The following is a 17,040-nucleotide window of genomic DNA, read 5'->3' on the forward strand; positions in this document are numbered from 1 at the left end:
TTTGCAGCTACTGAAATGAATGCTGTATATTTAAGGGCCTGTGAAGCATCCACAATAATTGTTAGCATCTTTATTGGTAACATAATTCACACAGCATCAGAGACACTCAGTTGAGTGTTTTTAGTATAGTCAAGGCCTTATGCAGCTGTCTCTACAGCTTTTCCATAGAGACCCTGTACTTATTAGTGGTTAGTCTCCATATCCCCACCCTCTTACACACAAAAAGTCACTTCACTATTTTATTTCTTGGGGAACACAGAGCATTCATCCCTAGCACTTTCTAAGACTTTAAGAAAGACTGTGGCATTACTTTGGTTTCCAAAATGCTTACACCATTTGAAACACAGTATCTTCCATAGGTTCATTTATTTCATTAACAGCTATTCTTATCTTAATCTTCATAATTTGAGAAGCTTTGCCTCTAAAAGAGAAGTAGAATTCTCGTCAATCATTCTAGAATGGCTTTGCAGTTGCCCTTCCTACTATCACTCATTCAGAGGACCTACCTGTTTTAGGGTTATACTGCTGTACAGACACCATGACCAAGGCAACTCTCATAAAGGACAACATTTAATTGGGATCAGCTTACAGGTTCAAAGATTTAGGGAGGAGCATGGTATCACCCAGGAAGGCATGGTCCTAGAGGAGCTGATTGCTCTACATCTTGTTCAGAAGACAACTAGAAGATTGACTTCCAGGCAGCTAGGCAGAGGGTCTCAAAGTCCATGCCCACAGTAACAAACTTCCTCCACGCCTAATAAGACAGCAATCCTTAATAGTGTCACTCCTTGTGACAAACGTATTCAAACTACCACATTACTCATGTTGAAGTAAAATAAGAAAAGAAGGATTTAAACCTGCCTAAGCTGGTTTGTAGGCAATGATTTTTCCAACCTGCTAGGTCTGGCCATGAATGACTGAGGGGCCTGGGCTCCTTCGGTCCAACCACTGCCATCTCTGACAGGGAGCCTTGGGTAGTCAGTACAGTATCAGGGTGATTTATCTCCTTCCGGAAAGCGGTAGAACTTCATTTTTGATGGAGACCCACCTCTCCTCTTCCTCTATTTTTCAAAGTACGAGGACAGCCTTATCAGCCTCACCAAATTCAACCACTAAGTAGTATTTTAAGGGGTGTTCCCCTTACCCACTCTTTCCTAGTGGGACCAATCTTTCCCATCTCCTTGCTGGCAAGGGACATCCTAGCTAAAGTCAGAGCCTCCATTTCTTTTGTTCCCTACATCTGTTTGACCCAAGGTTTCTCAGTTATCCCCCTCCTCCTCCTCCAAACCCCAGTCTGACACACCCTATCCTTACTGATTTCCTTTCCCTTGGTGGATACCCAGGCATGAGACACCCCAAAGCCCTCTATAGCCAAGCACCTTTCCCCTCTAATCCAAGTGCAAAACCCTTTCCCATCCAGGGCAATAGGTGAGATGTAGCTTGCGCACCTGATTCTGGTTGTCTGTTGTCTGCATGCAGATGGGACTGTTTTCTGGTGTATCCATAAGTTTCATTGTAAACATGGGAGGCAAGATGGAAATCCATCTGCCTCAGTTGAATGTATGAATGATGGTGGCCACCATGCTTTGTCTCTGACTAGTCTTTGAGTGTGTGAGCTGTGTTCTGGGTTTATTGGTTTGACTTTGCTTTCTCTGACACTGCTAGCTGCTAGCCACCATGTTGACACTTTTTGCTATAGCTGCTTTGATAGCTAGAGCTCAGAAGTTATCTCTGGGCTCTCTCATAACTGGATTTAGTTTAAGAAAGATAGGATCTTAAAACAATGCTTGTTTAATAAGGTATCAAAGCTACACCACCACGAATTCATATACAAGAATTTATTTCTGGCCACAGATCAATTTCTTATATGCAAATCAAAGAAGTTAACCTTTGGGTTACCTATTAATGTCTTCTTTCCTTATCACCTGTCCCACCTGCTAACATATAAGGATCACCAAACACCACTCCCTTGGTAGAGGATACACAGTTGCCTTTCAGACATGCCTACATCTAAACATTTCAAACTGATTCAAGTTGCTTGCTTGACTCTCTTATTAAAGAATGTACAGATCATTTGTTTCTGCTGGCTTCTGCCAGTAGAATTGGTTCCAAATTCTAGATTCGTCAGTCATCCCACCTCTTCCCTCTAACGGCTCTGATCATCCATCTCTTCTTATTCTGGCTCCTGGAGCCCCACCATGGGGCTTAAGACACAAGTATTAAGACACTTGCTCCTCTTCCTCAACTGGAACCAACTTCCCTGTTTCTTTGCCTCCTCTCTCTAAGAGCTGTCTGCTAAGTACGGAAGGTCCCTAAGCCCTTCTGAGCCTCTGTAGCCTTGTCCCTACTGACTCTTAGCTCTATCCTGGAAGTCTCATGGCTTTTATATGCCCCCCTGGGCCTCTCTCTTATCTCTCAGCTCCCACTGGCCTTTTAATCATTTGCTATTACAGGACTACTGGCCCCTAGCTATGGAACCAGAGGCCTGCAGCACTCAGTTATACCTTGACAGTGAAGACCAAGTTAACCTAAAGGACTTCGACTCCCCATTCATCAGGAAGTAGTTGTTGTCACTCACCCCTGCATCTAAGAACCTGAATGCTTATGAATAATAAACAAAAAGAAGGGAATGTAAGCTCCTTGAGGTATGCAAGTGGGCAGGCACCTCCCCAGAGGACCTCCACTCACAGAACACTGACTTCTCTAACAGCTGGACCCAGCCTCCACCCTACAGAGTAGAAAGTCCAAGCTCGAGAATTGAAAGCCCCTGTACCCCCAAGAGACCCTATATAAACCCTGTTTTCTGCTCAATTCCTTGCTGCTTCTCAGCTGATCAAAAGCAGTCACCCTCCTGGGATTTTCTCTCCCAACAAATGGCTTGCTTGAGGTTTGTGGTGAGCCTTTGTGGTAACTTTGTGGTTCCTTTAGAGCTGTAACACTTACCAAGCCTGCCCTATTCAAGTCAGTGTGGGCCATGACTATTGTCTCTGTCAGAACTAAGTGGATACAAATATTAACCCAAAGAAAATGGGTCATCTTTTGAACTTTTCCTATTTCCCAGAAATTTCAAAATTACACACTCCTTTAAGCTTTTAGCCATTATTTCACTGTTTCTTGGGAACAGAGGGCAAAGACTCAGATGTGTAGGATCCTACTGTCTACTGTTTGACGCTACTTTATGTCTTTACTCCTCGCTCTGGCTAGTATCTCTATTTTTGAGTAGTACTGTGAGATTCCTAATTCACAGTGTCTTTTTCCTTTTATTTCAGCTATTATTTCTCCTCTAAGCATGCAACTTTTCTTTGATGATAAATGCCAAGTGTGGGCATGTGGCTCAGTCATAGAGTGCTTGTCTACCTTGCACTGCACTCTCAATTTCATTCCTGATACTGGGGGAAGTGCAAAATAAAACAACAAACCCCAATAGCACTGGCACGTGTAGACACACACAGTAGACGAGAGTGGTTCTTGCACATGCCTGACAGCAGCACACACCTCAGCCCTCCAGAGCTGTCTGTTCCCAGTAGACAGACAGCTGGACATAACTCAGCTCTTAAGGCGTCACTCAGTGGCAGCACCGCCGCATTCTTGGATTTCAGGGAGTCTTGCAGAGATCAAATACAAGTTCCAAAGCTCAAAGAAAGAAGGTTACTCTAAATCCTATGCCCAGAACTTACGTTTCATTATCTATAGTATCTGCATTCTCAGGTGAATTCTTCCTCTTTACCTTTAGGATATTATTATGTATTATATTATTTGATGTTCACAAAGAAATGGCATCTTGTTTAGTTGTTAAGATAATTCATTCATACTTGTGGCTTTATAAGAAGATGGACAAAGTCCAACATGCTTGTGTGTGGATGCACACATGTGAGTGCACATGCAAACATGCTCCATACCATTTTAGATTACTACATCAGATGTGGCCTATAGCATGAGACCAAAACTGTGAGACAAAATAAATTTTTTTCTTGTGTTTTAAATGTAAAAAAAAAAAAAGATAATTCATTCATTATACCTTTGTACATTGTTCAATGCTTAAAAGCAGAGTGTATACATACTTAAAACCATAGATTACAATAACTTTATATGCAATTATACAAAACCAAAATATTATCGATTTCTTAAATATAGAACTTTAAATTGTAAATATTTAAACTACTGAAAAGTAAACTTCTTCATAAAAATATTTAATACCTACCAACAAATACCCCACTTTAATATGAAATTCTTTAAGGTACACAGTGCTGGTGTTACACATTTATTAAAATAGAAACACAAGGAGATCATCAATAAGAACAACTCATAGCAGATACTTGAACTAACATTTCAAATGCAGACTGACTGCATGCTATGCATAGAGCGCTGAAGTAACTGTCACTTTGCTGAGTCCTCCTGTGTTGTCTCAGATTTACTGATTTTTAAGAAACAGCGCTGCCCCACACTGGATCCACTGGTCCTGGTTGCCACCACAGGGAACATCAATGTTGGTCACCACACAATCCCTCTCAGCACTTGTGTAAACAGGCAAAGAGATGCATTCTTCGGGGGAATATGGACCATAAGAACCCTGTTCAAAAGAAAAGAATGGTCTAAAAATAGAGCAACAAATCCACACCTTCCGATTCTTATGCTGTATTAGATATTAGACATTTCAACCAAAGATTACTATAGTAAGTTCCTATATCCCACAGCAGCTTACAAATACCCAACCATGGTTCCTTTAAACACTTGCTGAAGGACTGGGAAAATGGCTCACCAGCAAGCATGAGGACCTGAGTTCAAGTCTCCAATAATTACATAGAAGCCAGACACACAGTACAGGCAGCTCTAGCACCAGTGTTCCTAGTGAGATGAGAGACTGAGACGGGGGAGCTCACTGGCCACCTCACTGGTGTGTACAGTGGTGCTTAACAACAGAGAACCATCTCAAAGGTGAAGAAGACCGCGGTGGCTGTCTTCCGACTTCCACAATGTGCCAACCGTGTTTGTGCTCTCCCTTTCCTCCCTCGCCTCTGTCTCTGTCACTCTCTCTCTCTGTCTCTCTCTCTCTCTGTCTCTGTCTCTCTGTCTCTGTCACTTTCTCTCTCGGTCTCTCCCTGTCTCCCTGTCTCTCTGTCTCTCTCTCTCTCTCTCACACACACACACAGATGTAATCACACACAGAGACACATAGACACACACTCTAAAACTTTCCTTTAGCCCCAAATACTGGAATATTTTGAAATTAAGCATATAATTTTATCTGTAAATTTCTACAAACATAAAAATAATTTCTAAGCAAGAATATGCTTACAAAAAACTTCAATTTCTCAATTCTTACTACCAGTAAGTTCAATCTAGAAGGGAAGGATTGAAGGAAGTGCTGTAATCTCCCTTTCCTCTTCACACAGTGCATGTCCCTGGTATGCTCCCGGGGCTGCTGCTTTCCCGAGCTAGCTGGTGGACTCAGGCATTCTCCTGTAGTTCAGTGCAAGTCTCTTCCTGGTGCTCCACTTGTCTGTCTCCACCCGGGTGCTGTTCATGTTGCCTGCTGACTTTGCTGCCCTTGCTGTCTGTCGTATGTTCAGTCTCAGTGTGCTGCAAGCTTGCATTCAATCTCTCCCACAGAGGAGAAATGAAGGATTACTGTGATGATCCTTGGTTTCTTTCAGGAGAATATGCCATCAAAGACCCTCACTTGGGTGCCAGGCATGGCTAGCCATGTTTCATCTAGAATTTTTGTGTGGCTGGATTTCAGAAATAGGCAACTTTTTCAAAGAAGAATTTTCAAACAAATTTGTAATAGTGTTTCCAACTTAAATCTAACATTGGTGTTTGGTCTGAACTTATGATCTCATTCAACCAGTGAATTATTAGTGTTTTAGAGCTGGAATGGAATTTAAGGATTATTCTAGAAGATTACTGGAATGGATTAGAAGCATAGAGAGTTTACCCATAGTAAAGATGGCCATGATAAATTCAGTTACTATCTTTAAAGTCGAAGTGATCATTTATGGAAATGCATGGTTTTAGAATATGGAATACTTAGAAGCTAAGTATTTTGTTCCCTGAGGTGAAAGAACATGTGACCTTTGCATATGATACAGGAAGTTAGAGCCTTACTCATGTACATGCCTTACTCTTTGGACCTACTTCTATCAATTCTGAAATCAACAAGAAAAATTCATCCTTTTCACACTTTCTGCTGATAGTAGATAATGCTATAGCAAAGAGAAGTAAAAATAGTTTTCTTTCAGGAAAATATTTTTTAAATCCTATTTTAATTCTTAAGTGGACATTATATGAACCTTTTCTTTTCCAACATGAGGATTCTGCTGAGATCCTCACATCTTTGATGTAAGTCACTTCAGTCTATTTGATACCCAAGAATTTTAACCTACTGCACATACAACAAAGCTTGCATTTTACATAGATCATTTCCCAAAAGAATGCAGCCATCTGCCCTGAGTCTTCCTGGCTGTCTCTAGTTTGTGTGACTGCTGGGTTATCTGGCCTACCATATGACAGTGCTTTGTGTGCTCATGGAGCACTTATGTCACAGAGGTTGCACACAGATGGGAAAAATGTCCTTCAGTGAAGCTTACAACTTAGGAAATACACACACATCAAATATCTAGAACATAACTTTTAAGTAAAGAGTACTAAAATTAAGTCTTCTGGGCTGTCATCCTAACAAGGCTTATGAGAAAATGAATTCTTAGGTGGACTGCTTGTAAAATGTAGGGTCTGGAGTAAGAAGAACCTGAGACTCCTGCCACTGACTTGGCCCTCTTCTCCAATTCTGCTTAGGATTCAGACTCAGAGCCATCAAGTGCAAGCTTTCTTCCACTGCGGCCACTACTACAGTCTTTACAAAAAGCAGATAGCCATTACACATTCAGTGGACTGTGGTGGTGTGGAGCTTCGTGCTGGAGGGGTCAGTTTTCTCGAGCACCTGATGTCTGCGGGAACCTAAGCCCAGGTAGCACAGTGAAAGGCTCCAGTCTGTCCTTGCTGCCAGCAGACACCAGGACAGGATGCTCTGATGCTGGGTATTCACTGACAGCTCACACAGCTTTCTCCCTAGTCCTACAGCACTCCAGCAAATGACCACTGTGGCTTCTTGACATTCTGCTCAGCATTTCTCAGGCTCCTGAGGTTTGGGAAAACCGAATGGACTTGCTCTAGGTCCCTAAGCATAAATGACCCAAGTCTAGGCAGAGCCAATGATCTGGCTAACACCAAAATGCTGATGGTTCCTTAGGTGTGCTGTGTAACTGCACTAAATACTGAGAATCCAGTTCCTTCTTTAATACATTTATTTTATCAGGACAAAGAATCAGACTAGCTAGGCTAAGGTATTTGAACAAAATTAAAATTTTATGAAAACTATTAAATACACTGTTCATATAACAAAATAAGATACTTGAAGATCGTAAATAGTTCAAAATAGTACATAAAAAGTATTATGCAAATAAAATTCAGTAATTAAATCCCATATATTGTGACTGTATTACAGTTACAATAAATAGAAACTAGTCTGTTGGCTAAGCTCAGTACTGAAGATCAAGTCTAAAATGTGATACCAGTTTGGCCCAGCTATCGTTCATGCATTCTGTCCTATGTGAGTGAGCACACTACAGGGTTTTCCTGCTTCTCTAGTCTATTAATGTAACTTTTGTGCTTTAGGCAAAATGAGTTAAAAGCACACAAGTCCTAGCAATAGCAAGCAATATGCTAATGGCAGGACATCTCCAAGGGACATTGCTGTGTCCACACTTCTTCCCTTCTCTTATTCCTTTGCTTAGAGGTTGATGTTGGTACTTGGAATTTTTCACTGAACGCTTCTGAGTGGAGAAATAACGTAATTTCATATTTGAAAGAAATGTTCTGGCCACTGCTGGGGGCAGCGACTACAGAGCAGAGGCAGGCAGACTGATCGAACTCTGTTACATGTGTTAATTTCTATTTTAATACATCCTCATTCACAGAAACCATAGTAAGCATGAACTCTGTCCTCTGCATATTTTAAAACTACTCTGTACACATTTATAATGCTTATGCAGCTATGTAATAGTCTGTGCACGTTTCTTCCTCTTACTCCAACATAGACAGGAGTTTAGTGTCTTAGGAGAACTGACCTACTGCCAGAGTCCTGACCTTGGGGCTGGCAGGCCCTGCTCTTCTGGAGGCTCCCAGAGAGGGTCTCTGTCCTGCACCCCTGGCTTCTAGAGGCCTCGCTCATTCTGTCCCTTCAAGTTTACCCTCTCAACTTCTGCAGCCTTCTTCAGGGTTCTCCTGTCTCTCATTTCTACAGATCCTCACGAGGATGCTGGTTCTACCCAGATAACACAGGATGTAGCTCCCATGTGGAAAGCTTTGGCCTAACGCATGTGCAGAGTGGGTACAACTTTGAGCATCATTTACAGCTTAAGATCAAAACCCATATAACCCATAATTATCACCTTTTTGATATAAATTTCTGAAAAAAGACAAATATTCTTTTGATCTCATTGCCTTATCTGAAAGTTATCCCAACCCTGGAGGAAATGAATCTGCATGGGTGGGAGGAGCCTCCCAGGATTGTGCTCTTTTGTCTCTCTGAACAGTGACAGTTAGTTACTGCTACAGCCCTAAACATTATGTTCAAACACTCAGGTGCTCTTGATCTTGGTAAAAAACATTGAAATATATGTGTGTGTGTGTGTGTGTGTGTGTGTGTGTGTGTGTGTGTGTGTACATTTCAATGCAGCATTTCCTAATGACAAAAATCTATTTTTCCTGTAGTGAACAACAGTTTTGCTGCTCATCAGAGGGAGGATTACAATGTATTATGTATCCATTTTCAGTTTAAGCTTCAGAGTTAAGAAGATACACATCTCATCTAAAACTGCATTCTATTTTAAAGACACAGGTATGCCTCCAGGTTCCATCCACTATTGAAGAATAAAACTCTCAGTTACTGAAGCTGCTGTTATTCTGTGAAACCTCTGACATATATTACTCTGGCCTGGTGTACGAGTTACTTTTATACTGCCAAGATAAATACTGTGATCCAGGCAATTTATAGAAAGGTGGCTTTATTTGGGCTGATGGTTCCAGAACAGTCTGAGTCCCTGATGGCAGAATGGAGACACGGAAGTTAGGGTTGAGGCTGAGAACTTACGTTTGGAACTGTAGCAGGAAGCGGGGAGTACAAATGGAGACTGGCAGCTGGCTTTTAAGCCTCAGAACCACACAGTGACCTATTCCTCAGAAGGACACACCTCTTGAGCCTCTTCAAGCACCACCAACTTGCAGCCAACATTCTCATTTCAGAGCCACACCTAGTTACTTTCAGTGCTCCTGACTATGCAAAGGCCTTGACCTGTGTGGCTCAAGAGACTTACTTGAAACCATGAAAAGTGTGTGTCTAGGAGGTGTGCATAGGAAGGCTCATGGCACACCATCACTCAGTTCTTAAGCTCAAGGTTTGGATCTAATCCAAGGTTTGGATCTAATCATACACTTTTTTTTTTTTTTTAAAGAAAACTGTTTCCAAAACAAAATGGTTTAAAAATCTTTACCTCTTCAAAAATAAAATACTTTGACTACAAATGTGTTAAATTGCAGGTAAAATGGGAAAGCAAACTAAAACCACCACAAGCCATGATATCTTGCAGAAAAGTAAATGTGAGAGTGGAGCAGTGAGATTGGAGCTGTGCACCCAAGGCTGACCTGTGGAGTCCAGCCCATGTAGCACGGAAGAACCGACGACACGCTGGGGGAGTCGTGCTGGTTTTCTGAGAGGCGATTGCCATCAAAACTGCACCCTTCCAGTAACAGACCGCTGATCTGCACAGAAAGGAACACAGTGTTACAGTATAAACCAGATTCTGATGTGCCAGGCATACAATGCTGTGAAAACAGATTAGGGCCGTTTATTTGGAGAACACACCAAATCTGAACTTGTTCACTGTGAACTTTCTCTAGACAGTTCTCACTTTTTAGCTAATGTCCTCTGAGAAATTCACAATGTCAGGTTAATTAGAAATATAAAAGCAAAACACAAATTAACTCTTTTCCAAGAGGTGTGAGAGAGAAGCCTAATCAGAGAATGACCACATGGTCCTCACACATCTTCTAACACTTTTTATTAATGAGTTATAGCTGTTTCCTTTTCTTTAAAACCTGGGAAGAATACCAATCTGAAACGACTGCTGTGAAGATTGTTATAAACCAAGGAGCAGAGTATTAACAATACCATCTTCCTTTGTAAGAACAGGCCTTGCACCTTGCCTGGGCAGCACAGTAGAGCTGACTCTGATGTAGGAGGCTCGGGTGAGCTGGCTCTGGGAGCATGAGTTTGGAAGAGCTGGTCCACCACTTCTCTGTTCTTTGATGTCAAGGGATGGAGAGGGATGGATAAGGAGAGATACTTCTGAGATATGCTGCCCCCACGCACCCCAGCCACCTACAGCAGGCTGGAGAGCTGACCCTTCCCCTTACACTGCATAGTAGAGCTGGCCTTCAATGTGGGGTTTGTGAATGAGCCAACCCTGCCTCTTATATCCTGTGCTGTGGCATAGCAAGGGAAAGATGCCATCCCCCACCCTCACCCCTTGCCAGCTACAGGAAATGGGAGGGCTGGCCCTGGGGTCATGAGAGGAGGAGTTCTGGTCCCACCCCTCACCTGCTGGAGCACTCTGAAGAGCAGATCCTGCACCTCCCCTGGGCAGCAGAATATAGCTGGCCCTGGTTGCAGGGGTTACTGGTAAGTCAGCCTTGAAGGTATGAGATCAGGAGAGCCAGTGTGCTGACCAGCTCAGATCTCTCTCTGGCCTAGATCCACCCCAACATCGATCCCATCAATGAACTGTGACCTCCTCAGCCTGGCAGGCCAGGGAGACTGTGAAAACACCCAAGAAAGGCAGAAGCAGACCTTGAGTGATGGGCTTATCAGCCTGAGCAGAAACATCTTCCTTGGCTGCAACTGTGAACTTTGATGTGCAGGAGTTAAGCTGCTGCCTTGATTTGTGCTGAAGTTAATGAACTGCAAACTAGAAACTTAGATTTACTGCTGTACTGTTGCTACCCCATGTTACTGTTCTGGGGATGGGTTTTGTGATTTCTCCCTTTATATACACTGTGCTGAATATTAAACTTTGATCAGAACGCTGTTTTGGCTTCATGTTTCTCTCACCCCCCACCCTTATCATTTCCAGTCCTCCTTTCAGGTGAGCCCTGCTCGACCTTAAGCCACTGGACAGCTACAGTGAACCCCTGGACGGCTACAGTGAACCCCTGGAGCACTTGACAAGGCTGGTCCTAAAACTATAGGATCTCCATGACACTGGGTCACAGGCTATCTGAGAGGAGGACCAATCTGACATGGAGTAAAATATGTGTGACGCCGTCAGATACATAGAAAACGTTCAGTAAGTTTCAGCCAGTGATACTGGCCATATACAAATTATATAAACAACCCACTGAAGTGAGAAACATCAAAAGTTTAAGCAGAAATTACTTGGATAATTCTTACCAGAGGTCTTTTTACAATACTTTCTAGATAACTGAATCTATTCTACTATCTCATTTATATATACAGGAAATGAAATCTTAAAACACTTTATTGAGTTCACTACTGAGCACACGAATGTGATTTACATGTCTGTACACACTTAGGGGATAGCTTTACTGTTTGTAAATTCAATTAATACTGTTGGTCTCCAACTGCACCCTGGAGTTAACCCTGTGGCACAGCTCTCTGGACCCAAATCCTGCCCAGAGGGACCTGGTCTCCCAGGAGTGCTGTCGCTCCTAAGTCCACAGGTGAGACAAACATTTTTACTCCAATAACTGGCCAAAGACAACCTGCCAGGACACCACAAAGCTCAGGAACCAAAGAGCAACTGGGGACAGAATCCTTCTGGTCTCCATCTGCACCCTGGAGTTAACCCTGTGGCACAGCTCTCTGAGGCCAAATCCTGCCCTGAGAGAGCTGGTCTCCCAAGAGCGCTGACACACCCAAAATTACAGGCTCACAGAAGGGACCAGCTCCAGTCAGAGACAGCAAAACCAACTCACAAAAGAGATAACAAAATGGCAAGAGGCAAGCACAAGAAGCAGAAACAAAAGCTACTTGGTTTCATCAGGACTGAGTTCTCCCACCACAGCAAGTCCTGGATACCCCAAAAATAGCAGAAAATTGAGACATGGACATCATCTCATGATGACGATAGAGGACTTTAAGAAGGACATAAAAAACTCCCTTAAAGAAATACAGGACAATACAAGTAAACAAGTACAAGCCCTTAAAGAGGAAACACAAAAATCCTGTAAAGAATTTCAGGAAAACACAACCAAGCAGATGAAGGAATTGAACAAAACCATCCAGGATCTAAAAATGGAAATAGAGACAATAAAGAAATCACAAAGGGAGACAACCCTGGAGATAGAAAACCAAGAAAAGAGATCAGGAGTCATAGATATAAGCATCAACAGCAGAATACAAGAAATAGAAGAGAGAATTTCAGGTGCAGAAGATATCATAGAAAACATTGACATAACAGTCAAAGAAAACGCAAAATGCAAAAAGCTCGTAACCCAAAACATCAAGGAAATCCAGGACACAATGAGAAAATCAAACCTAAGGATAACAGGTATAGAAAAGAGTGAAGATTCCCAACTCGAAGGGCAAGTAAATATCTTCAACTAAATAGATGGGACTAGAAAAGAAATTCCTCCCATCACATTATCGTCAAATACACAAAACAAAGAGAATATTAAAAGCAGTAAGAGAAAAAGGTCAAGTAACATATAAAGACAGACATATCAGATTTACACCAGACTTCTTACCAGAGACTGTGAAAGCTAGAAAATCATGGGGAGATGTCATATAGACCCTAAGAGAACCAAAATGCCAGCCCAGGTTACTATACCCAGCAAAACCTCAACATAGATGGAGAAAACATGACAAAACCAAATTCACACAATATCTTTCCACAAATCCAGCCCTACTAAGAATAACAGGTGGAAAATTCCAACACAAGGAGTGAAACTACACCCTAGAAAAAGCAAGAAAATAATCTTCTTTCAACAAACCCAAATGAAGATAGCCATACAAACATAATTTTACCTCTAAAATAACAGGAAGCAACAATCACTTTTCCTTAATATCTCTTAACATCAATGGACTCAATTTCCCAATAAAAAGACTTAGACTAACAGACTTGATCCAGCATTTTGCTGCATATAGGAAATGCACCTCAGTGACAGATACTATTTTAGAGTAAAAGGCTGGAAAAAAAATTCCAAGCAAATGGTTCCAAGAAACAAGCTGGAGTAGCCATTCTAATATTGAATAAAATCAACTTTCAACCAAAGTTATCAAAAAAGATAAAGAAGGACACTTCAAAATCATGAAGGAAAAAATCTATCAAGATGAACTCTCAATTCTGATCTTCTATGCTCCAAATGCAAGGGTACTGATATTCATAAAAGAAACTTTACTAAAGCTCAGAGCACACATTGGACCTCACACAATAATAGTGGGAGACTTCAACATCCCACTCTCCTCAATGGGCAGTTCATGGAAACAGAAACTAAACGAAGACAGTGAAACTAACAGGAGTTATGAACCAAATGGATTTAACAGATATGTATAAAACATTTCATCCTAAAACAAAAGAATATTCCCTATTCTCAGCACCTCATGGTACCTTCTCCAAAATTGACCATATAATCAGTCACAAAGCAGGCCTCCACAGATACAAGAAGATCAAAATAATCCCATGTATCCTATGAAATAACCACTGACCAAGGCTGGTCTTCAATAATAACAGAAACAACCAAAAGCCCACATACACATGGAAGCCGCACAAAGCTCTACTCAATGATAACTTGGTCAAGGGAGAAATAAAGAAAGAAATTAAACACTTGAGAATTTAATGAAAATGAAGGCACAACATACCCAAAATTACAGGACACAATGAAAACAATGCTAAGGTAAGAGGAAAACTCTTAGCTCTGAGTGCCTCAGAAAAGAACCTGGAGAGAGCATACATTAGCAGCTTGACAGCGCAACTGAAAGCGTTAGAACAAAATGAAACAGATATATCCAAGAGAAGTAGGTAGCAGGAAATAATCAAACTCAGGGCTGAAATCAACAAAGTAGAACAAAAAGGAACTATACAAAGAATCAACAAGACCAGGAGCTAGCTCTTTGAGAAAATCAACAAGATAAACAAACCCTTAGCCAGACTAACCGGAGGGCAGGGAGAATGTATCCAAATAACAAAATCAGAAATGAAAAGGGAGACATAACAAGAGAAAGTAAGGAAATTCAAAAAATCATCAGCTCCTACTACAAAAGCCTATACTTAAAAAAAAAAAAACCTGGATAATCTGGATGAAATGTACAATTTTCCAGACAAATACCAGGTACCAACTTAACATCTAAACAATCCCATAACCCCTAAAGAAGTAGAAATAGTCATTAAAAGTCTCCCAACCAAAAAAATCCCAGGACCTGATGGGTTTAGTGCAGAATTCTATCAGATCTTCAGAGAAGACCTAATACCAATACTCTTCAAACTAGTCCAAAAAAATTTAAGCAGAACACTACCTTATTCTTTCTATGAAGCCACAGTTATGCTCATACCTAAACCACACAAAGACCCAATAAAAAAAGTGAACTTCATACCAATTTCCCTTTTGAATATCCATGCAAAAATATTCAATAAAATTCTGGCAAAAAGAATCCAAGAATACATCAATCCACCATGATCAGGTAGGCTTCATCCCATGGATGCAGGGATGGTTCAATATGCAGAAATCCATCAATGTAATCCACAGTATAAACAAACTTAAAGGAAAAAGAAAAACCACATGATCATCTCGTTAGATGCTCAGAAAATTCAACACCCCTTCATGATAAAAGTCTTGAAAGATCAGAAATTCAAGACCCATACCTAAACATAGTAAAAGCAATATACAGCAAACCAGTAGCCACCATCAAATGAAATGGAGAGAAACTTGAAGCAATCCCGCTAAAATCAGGGACTGGATAAGACTGACCACTCTCTCCCTACCTATTCGATAGCATATTAGTCCTAGCTATAACAATTAGATAACAAAAGGAGGTCAAATGAACACAAATTGGAAAGGAAGAAGTCAAAATATCACTATTTGTAGATGATATGATAGGACACGTAAGTGACCCCAAAAATTCCACCAGAGAACTCCTATACCTAATAAACAACTTCAGCAAAGTGCTGAATATAAAATCAACTTAAATCAGTAGCCCTCCTCTATTCAAAGGATAAACAGGCTGAGAAATAAATTAGAAAAAATGACACTGGTCACAATAGTCACAAACAATAAAAAATATCTTGGTGTAACTCTAACCAAGCAAGTGAAAGATCTGTATGACAAGAACTTCAAGTATCTGAAGAAAGAAATCGAAGAAGATCTCAGAAGATCTCAGAAGATAGAAAGATCTCCCATGCTCATGGATTGGCAGGATTAATGTAGTAAAAAATCGACATTTTGCAGGAAGCAATCTACAGATTCAATCCAATCCCCATCAATATTCTAACTCATTTCTTCATAGAGTTAGAAAGAGCAATTTGCAAATTCATTTGAGAGAACAAAAACAAATCAAAACAAAACAAAACAAACAAACAAACAAACAAACAAACAAAAAACCAGGATAGTGAAAACTATTCTCAGTAATAAAAGAACTTCTGGGGAATCACCATCCCTGACCTCAAGCAGTATTAAAGAGCAATAGTGACAAAACTGCATGGTATTGGTACAAAGATAGGCAAGTAGATCAAGGAAATAGAATTGAAGACGCAGAAATGAACCCACATATCTATGATCACTTTAAATTTGGCAAAGAGGCTAAAACCATCCAGTGGAAAAAAGACAGCATTTTCAAACAATGGTGCTGGTTCAACTCGTGGTCAGCATGTAGAAGAATGCTAATTGATCCATTCTTATCTTCTTGTACAAACTCAAGTCCAAGTAGATCAAGGATCTCCACATAAAACCAGATGCACTCAAACTAATAGAAGAAAAAGTGGGGAAGCATCTCGAACACATGGGCACTGCAGAAAATTTCCTGAACAAAAACACCAATGGCTTATGCTCTAAGATCAAGAAACGACAAATGGGATCTCATAAAACTGCAAAGCTTCTGTAAGGCAAAGGACACTATCATTAGGACAAAACGGCAACCAACAGATTGGGAAAAGATTTTAACCAATCCTACAACTGATAGAGGGCTTATATCCAAAAGAGACAAAGAACTCAAGAAGTTAGACGCAGGGAGACAAATAACGCTATTAAAAAATGGGGTTCAGAGCTAAACAAAGAATTCACAGCTGAGGAATGCTGAATGGCTGAGAAACACCTAAAGAAATGTTCAACATCTTTAGTCATAAGGGAAATGCAAATCAAAACAACCCTGAGATTTCACCTCACACCAGTGAGAATGGCTAGGATCAAAAACTCAGGTGACAGTAGATGCTGGCAAGGATGTGGAAAAAGAGGAACACTCCTCCATTGTTGGTGGGATTGCAGACTGGTACAACCATTCTGGAAATCAGTCTGGAGGTTCCTCAGAAAATTGGACATTGAACTACCTGAGGACCCAGCTATACCTCTCTTGGGCATATACCCACAAGATGCCCCAACATATAAAAAAGACACATGCTCCACTATGTTCATCGCAGCCATATAATAGCCAGAAGCTGGAAAGAACCCAGATGCCCTTCAACGGAGGAATGGATACAGAAAATATGGTACATCTACACAATGGCTATCAAAAACAATGACTTTATGAAATTCATAGGCAAATGGATAGAACTGGAAAATATCATCCTGAGTGAGGTAATCCAATCACAGAAAAACACACATGGTATGCACTCATTGATAAGTGGCTATTAGCCCAAATGCTCAAATTACCTTAAATGCACAGAACACATGAAACTCAAGAAGGATGACCAAAATGCGAATGCTTCACTACTTCTTTAAAAGGGGAACAAGAATAACCTTGGGAGGGAATAGAAAGGA

The 17,040-nt window shown here is 40.9% G+C and overlaps 1 protein-coding gene across 3 annotated transcripts in view; it reads right to left on the reverse strand.

Annotated features, from left to right (window-relative positions):
• Window positions 1-4,061: 4,061 nt before the first annotated feature.
• Dync2h1 (dynein cytoplasmic 2 heavy chain 1) overlaps window positions 4,062-17,040 on the reverse strand; it is a 198,172-nt gene continuing 185,193 nt past the window's right edge. For all 3 annotated transcript variants that reach the window (XM_032911134.1, XM_032911135.1, XM_032911133.1), the window contains 2 exons: window positions 9,700-9,816; window positions 4,062-4,570 (listed from right to left, as the gene is read on the reverse strand). In XM_032911134.1, coding sequence (XP_032767025.1) covers window positions 4,412-4,570; window positions 9,700-9,816 — 276 coding nt within the window. In that variant the 3' untranslated portion in view covers window positions 4,062-4,411. The remainder of the gene's footprint in view (window positions 4,571-9,699; window positions 9,817-17,040) is intronic.

Source organism: Rattus rattus, chromosome 8 (assembly GCF_011064425.1).
Source record: "Rattus rattus isolate New Zealand chromosome 8, Rrattus_CSIRO_v1, whole genome shotgun sequence".
In the NCBI taxonomy this organism is placed as follows: domain Eukaryota; kingdom Metazoa; phylum Chordata; class Mammalia; order Rodentia; family Muridae; genus Rattus; species Rattus rattus.